Raw genomic sequence first — 7240 nt, forward strand, 5'->3', positions numbered from 1 at the left:
CATGTTTAGAGATACAGTTGTAACAGGAAAAAATGCATTCTACACGAGTGGTCAAATACCAAAGGAAACCATCGAAGGGTCTGGGGACTTCGCTGATAGCAAAGAATTTGTTAATCCCCAATGTCAACCCTCTGTGAATGTTGACCCAATAGAGGTTGAAGGCACATCATCATCAAGGGTAGGACCGCTAGTGAATAAGGGGAAAGGCTTGGCAAGTGGTGTCCGCTTTTTCAGGCCAATTTGCAAGAAATCAAGAAAAAAACGTTCAGTTGTGTAAGAGATGTCCAACTCTTTGAAGAGCATCTCAGATGTTATTGTTGAAAGTAGAAGTGTAAATACTGGTACACCATGTGCTTCCAAAGCAACTACTGAGCTTAAATCAATTCTGGACATGGTGTTAAGTTTTCCCGTGGTACAATTAGGTGATCGTCTTCATCTGTTCAGCACCTTCTTTTTCATGAAAAAAGTAGAGGATAGGAACATGTTTGTAGCACTTGGCGATAAGAAAGACGTCTAGTTGAAGTGGCTAGAGATGCCGTACCAAAGGAACCCTCAATTTCATTTTTCTTGAAGGAAATGGAATTGTCTCGATATGGTTGCTTAGACTTAGTGTTGTAGTAACCAGATTTTCTTTTTAGGTACCTATTGCACTCTTTTTTTTTTCTTTTTTTTTTTTTATTAAAAAAAAAATATGCGAGTGTGTACGTAAGACAATAGATAATAATTAACAGTGGCCAGGAGAGTCAGAGCAGTATATATATTTTTAATTATTAAAAAATAATCATATCAGCAGTCAGATTTGCCAAGTTAGCCCTCCAACCCCGGCGGACCCTTTTTTCACTTCCATTTTCTCTGCCACTCCCGCTGTCCGTCTCTCACAAAAACTCAAATCACTCATAACATGATACCATCATAATCCATAATAGCCTCCCTCTCTCTAATAAAAATAAACTCATTCAATTTCCCTTACATACACGATGAAACCTTTCCACTTCCTCGCTTTCCTTTCCCTTCTCTTCCTCTTCCTTTCCCTCGTCTTCTCCGATTCCCACTTCGAAGGCTTCGACTCCGAAGACCCCGAATCCGAACCGGACTCCGACGCCGAATCCGACTCCGATTTCCTCTACACTACTACTACTTTCCTCCATTCCCCTCCTCTCACTCTCTCCGATCCCGATCCCAATCCCGAACCCGAACCCACCCAACCAGACCCGAACCCCAATCCAGACCCAATCCCTTCGGATTCTCCGAAGCCAACCAGCTTCGAGTACTGGGACGAAGACGAATTCGAAGGCTTACCTATCGAGGAAATCCAACAACCGCACTTGGAAACCCCAACAATTACTGAAACTGCCACTCCCTCCGATTCGAAATCGAAACCGGTTCAGCCGCCGGAACCGTTTTCGCTTAAAAAGTACACGATCGAGATCGTGAGCGTTACTTTCCTCATCATCTTCGCCATCAACTACTTCACCGGGAGGCGCGAGAATGAGAAACTCGCTCTTGCTTGGGCGTCGAAGTTCGCGATCAAGGATTCGATCTTCGATCGGAATTTCAGCCTCTTAGGCATCGGAGAAGGCGACGATTCGCCGTTGTTGTTGAAGGAAGGTCAGACCGTGTTCAAGTTTTACGCCAGCGGGCGGAGGTATTGCCAGGGTTTGTTGGCGACCATGGAGTTGAAGAGCCGCCACGATTTGATTTCGAGGCTGTATAATATGGTGGTGCCGTGTAAGGACGAGATTAGTATCGAGGTGTATATGAATGAGGAGGCGATGGATCATGTGGTTTTCGCGGTGGCGAAGAAGAAGGCGGCGAAGACTATGCAGAAGGAGGTAAGGGATTTGCAGAAGTTTGCGGGAATGGTGCCGGCGCCGAGTGGGAAGAAGTGGGTGAGTGAGGAGTTGGCGGTGATTTCCGAGTCGAAGGAGGTTGCTGGGGATTTGATCACGGAGGCCGTGCTCGAACAGGTTGGATTGGTTTTGTTTTTGATTGATTTATATGCTGAATTCTTGTTTAGCCTAGTTGTTGTGTGGTTTGAAATTTGGATATTGATAATTTGATGTGAGAAGTAATTTAAAAAAATGCATTTCAGTTAAGGAAGTAACAATGAGGACGGTGGAAAAGGCATTTCAATTTTGGTGGTTTTTTCTTCGATTATGCTGTGTGTGTTGTTTAGTATAGTTGTTGAATTTGAATATGGATAATTTGATGTGACAAGAAATATGTCAATTTGAGGAATTAACCAAAAGTTTGACTTTGAATAGAACGTTGGAAAAAAAAGTTTTGACTTTGGATAGAATAGAATGGTCTCCTCTGATGAGGATTTAGAGTTGATCTGAAATTTTGAGAGTAAGGCTTGATTGTTGTTGTTGATGATGTGAGAAGTTTGTGCTTGGTTGAAACTATTTTGTTTGTGTGTTTACAGGTATTTGACTCATGGGAATTGGTTATTGTTTGGTTTGAGCTTTTGTGTAGTTATTGTGTAGTGCAGTGAGTAGTTGGATTTAAGTTTTTGTATGATCTGAATTAAGATAGCTGAATGTGAGGAGCAATTTCTTGCTTGAAATGTTTGACTCTATTGATTGTTTGAACTGTATTTGATTAGTTAGTTTGTTTTTGTATGGGAAACTATGAGGTTAAATTTGAATTTTGATGTTTTGCTATGTAGGTATTGATTATTGTTGTGCATAGTGGGATTTTAGTTGTTATATGGTTGCATGGCAGTTTCTTCTTCCTTCTTCTAATTATTATGTATGAACTTTATAAATTTTGTTGATGGATGGAACTCTACTTGATTAGTAATACGTTTTAGGAGATGCAATTTTTCCAACAACTTGTAATTCGTCACTTGAATGATAGACTAATGTACTACCAAAACTATTTAAAAATAGGAGGAGAAAGTATGAAAGCTTAACTTTATATGGGATTGCTATATGAGAATGATTATTGGGGTTTTAAGAAGCAATATGCTTTTAAAATGATTATAGTTGAAGTGAGAATTTGTAAATGGATGAGTGGGAATACTTGGAAAGACAGGATAAGGAATGAAGTCATCCATTCAAATATAAGGCTGGTATTAAAAGAAAGATGTGGGAAATTCGCGTTAGAAGGTTTGGTAATGCACAGCAGAGACTAAAAAGATGATTTAATTATAGTTAAGGGGCTAAAAAAAGAGGAATAGAGAGGCCTAAAATTAGTAGTGAAGGATTTTTTAATTAGGAAGGCCTAAAATAATATGGATAGAAGTAATGAATAAGGTTATGTAATTAGTGAGACGGTCAATTCTTGAGACTAAATCTCTCCTCCTCCACTCTTTTTTTGCTTGGTGTTCTGTTTTCTCTTCTTTTTCTTGCTCTAATATTTTTGTTATGCTTGATCATTGTAATTTTTGATGTTGATGTAACCCTTTCCAAGTACACTCCCGGTGTACTTGGGGCTTTTGTTTAATGAAATTTCATTATTTACCAAAAAAAAAAAGGTTATATAATTAGTGAGGGGGTGGAGATAGAGAAAATGGGTTTAGATAAGATAGAACGACAGAGTGGAATACATATGACAAATTCCAATTAGTTGATGAATAATGAGGATCCATAGCTGACCCAATTTAATTGAGATTAAGGCTTAGTTGAGCGGAGTATAGTTCATTACTTGTAGAGTGCACAATTATCTCCCAAGCCTTTCTTCCTTGCAGTGGAGAAAGGGATACGAGAGTGAGAAAGTAAGAGTTGAGAGGGAGTCTGTGCAAGTGTTACAGCAAAGACTACTTCGTCTTCCTTTTTTGGCCAAAACTCAATGCAAGGGACAGAGCAAGGTTAAGGAGCTCTCTTATTTACTTATCAAAAAAAAAAAAAAAAGGAGCTCTCTTATTTACTTGCTCTATTTTTAATTCTCTCCCTATTTGTTTACCAACTCTCTTACACTTGATTTATTTGTTCTCTTCGTGTGTGTGTGCTGAAATATTTAATTTGATGTGGTGAGTTTCTGCTTCCTTGAGATGAGTAGGTTTAAATGTCCGTATTTTTTTAATTATTTGAAATGTCTTTAATTATGTAGTTTTGTGACTAAATGTTTTAGAGAATTTTCTTGTTATTTGTGGAGGGTTTGGCCTTTTAATTATGAGTTTTAGTTTAATGACTTGAGCATCACCTATAAAAAACAGTAGCAGCATTAATGGTTACCCAGAAACTGTTAAGTATGTTATTTTTTTTGTTTTCTACTATTAGAGAATGGCCATACCAAGAATAAAAGGTCCACTTCTTGAAGCAAGAGTATAAGTAACTATGAAAGCTGACACTAGATTTATATAATCATTTTGTTTGTGCATGGGTTAGCTTCCATAGTTCCTTAATCACTTTGCTTCATGTGTTGGTTTTTTTCCTTGAAATTGGTCATCCCTAAAGGACCCACCTTTGGATTATTTTTTATGTGTGATATTGAATTCTTCATGAAGTTATTCCGGTGGGAGGTCTAATCCAATAGTACTATGTGTGACATTGTATGCGTGACATTGCCTGATGAAAGGTTATAAAATTTTTAAGGTTTGTATTGAATGTATCATTGGATGAGTGCTATAGAGATTTTGCTTCAATAGTTAATTAGCAAAGAATTGGCCTTAGATCATGTTAGAAGTATGTGGTTAAATGAATAAATTTACCATATTCCAATAGCTTAAGCTTTTGGGATAATCGGTAATTTAACATGGTATCAGAGCATGAGATCTTGAGTTTGATCATTGTCTCCTCCACTCTACCTCCCATTTAAATTCTCATGTGTTGGGCCTCACCAATTAAAGGTAGTTTCAGCCCACACATGAGGGGAAGTGTTAGAAGTATGTGGTTAAATGATTAAATTTATTATATCCCAGTAGCTTGAGCTCTTGTTACAATCGGTAATTTAATAGATCAATAGATGTTTACTGCTAGTTTTGGAATATTTAAATCGTAGTAATGATGTTTACCTTACATTTTCTATATCTGAAATGAGCTAAAAGGTGTTCTGCATGTTCTGTCCCATTAAAAAGATTTGTGTAACTTGTGTGTAGACTGAATTCCTCTGTGATGTTGTCTCAAGCACTGGATTAATTGGAAAAATAATGGAACCTTTAATAAATCAATTAACTAGAGCGTACAAATTATATCAATGTTATCCTCTCCTTGCTGCATAGTCTTTCTCCAGTATTTAGTGTTGCATATTTCCCCTCCGCTAAACATCATAATGCTCTATTTGTAGTCTGGTCTACAATTTTTGAATGCTTTGGAGTCCTGCTATCTTGTATGGATTCAGGTCTTCTTTCTTTCTTTCGTTCTTCTTTTTTATTTTTTTATTTTTATTTTTATTTTTATTATTATTTTTTTATAGTAAATGCCTTAGGTCTTACTGTGCAATCCTCTTTCTTGATTTTCCTACTATTTAAGAACTAGGTTATGCGATGAAGTAAATCTCAGGCAATCTAGCATCATAGCCACACAATTCTAATTAGATAGATATATATATTTTTTGGATAGGTAAGAAAAGTTGTATTAAAAAACTACTCCATATCAAAGAAATGAAGTAGGCAAGAAGATAAGTACAAGCAATAGAAGGGAAAGAAAAAAAAAACTATGTACAAGAAGAAAGGGAATCTAAAAACAGCGGAATGGATTTCCTAAAAGTAAATCCCCATGCATGTGACCAATCAAACAAAGTTATCACAAATAAAGCTATGGAAAGCACTGAATCTTCAAATATGCGATTATTTCTCTCCCTCCAATTAATCCATATCACACAATTAGATAGAAACATCTGCATTATGTTCTTTAAATATAACCATACCTGGTATTGGGCAGGTTTTTGGAGAAAAAGCTTTTGAGAAATTCGGAAAGGGTTTCATGTCAATGCATTTCTCTGATCAAAACCCCGGCACACATAGGAAGGTGCTATTGTTCAAGTTTGCCCTCCCTGACGCCAATAACATGGCTGATATGACTCGATTGGTGGCACTTGTACCTTATTATATCGACTTGATTGGGCGGTACAAGCTCAGTTCTCAGGTGGGTCAAGCTTATAATAAAGTTCTTCAATTTGATTAAACAAAATTTGCTAGCTAAGGCACGATCTTTTAACTCTGAAATATGCTAGTGCAGGCTCGATCTAAAACAGAAGCAACCAGATCAAAGGCTGCTCAAGAGGCATATAAAGAATTGCAAAATGCTAGGCAAGAAGCTTTGCAGAAAAAGAAGGCAGAGAGGAAAAAGATGCTGGAGGAGGCCGAGGCAAAGCTTACTGCAGAGTCTATTCGCAAGAAAGAAGCAAAAGAGCGTGCTCGTCAAATGAAGAAGGCAGCGCCAAAAGTAAAGATGACCCGTGCCCACTAATCCCAGATTTCACTAGACGAGTTTCCATAATCTTCCCTTAATTTTCTGATATTTTACTCGGGTTTGCCCTCCTAAATTTTTGTTACTGTACCCTTATCGCCATGTACTTGGTTCTTTGCTTTTATATTAGCTAGTCTTAAACAATTCCACAAATTTGTGGATTTTGAATGTGTACCCAAATTCAGTGCTGCAGAAACTATTTTCAAGCTATTGGCCGACATTTATACCTCTGGTTAGTTAGCTTCTAAAATAGGTTGTGGCGTTATTGACATTTCCGTATCTCACCTATTATATTTATATATCATTTCTGGACAATGGCAACATTGATCGGACATGCCTATCTGAACTTGGACAGTGGCAACAATGCAATTTGAGAAACTAGACTTTTAAATGGAAATGTGATGGGATCTTTGGATTTTGTGCTTGTGCAATTTGTAATTAAAATATTTCAATTTGATAAACTTCATCACTGTGGAAGTAAGAAAGTGAATTATCTGTCTGCACAGCTCATCGTTATAGCTCTTATCAAAGTAAAAGAATTTGAACATAAATCGGCCATAGGATTTTGGCCATTCCATAATGATTATTGTTTATTGTTTAGCATTTAGCCAAGATACTAATGAGTTTCTTTTCTTTTTCTCTTTAGGGGGCGGCTTTAGGTTTGGTGGGATTTGATCCCTAACCCTTTATTTAACAACAAAAAGACTACCAAATTTGCTATCAGATGATATCCAAACATGTTATATCAAATCTCCCAAGGAAAAAAAAAAAGATCTAAAGGTTATTTTTAACAAGTATCATCACAATGGATGGTTTGGTATGGTACCTAGGTTATCACAACAGGGGGAAAATGTTGGTAGATTGACATGTGAAATTGATGAAGTTAC

At 37.1% G+C, this 7240-nt stretch overlaps 1 protein-coding gene across 1 annotated transcript; it reads left to right on the forward strand.

Annotated features, from left to right (window-relative positions):
- The first annotated feature begins 770 nt into the window (after window positions 1-770).
- LOC112020908 (uncharacterized protein At5g49945) lies at window positions 771-6771 on the forward strand. Its single transcript, XM_024053480.2, has 3 exons — window positions 771-1967; window positions 5826-6029; window positions 6123-6771. The coding sequence occupies exons 1-3, from the start codon at window positions 978-980 to the stop codon at window positions 6351-6353; spliced, it is 1425 nt and encodes a 474-aa protein (XP_023909248.1). The 5' UTR covers window positions 771-977; the 3' UTR covers window positions 6354-6771.
- Window positions 6772-7240: the final 469 nt, after the last annotated feature.

The sequence above is a fragment of the Quercus suber genome, unplaced genomic scaffold, assembly GCF_002906115.3.
Source record: "Quercus suber isolate HL8 unplaced genomic scaffold, Cork oak 2.0 scaffold_655, whole genome shotgun sequence".
In the NCBI taxonomy this organism is placed as follows: domain Eukaryota; kingdom Viridiplantae; phylum Streptophyta; class Magnoliopsida; order Fagales; family Fagaceae; genus Quercus; species Quercus suber.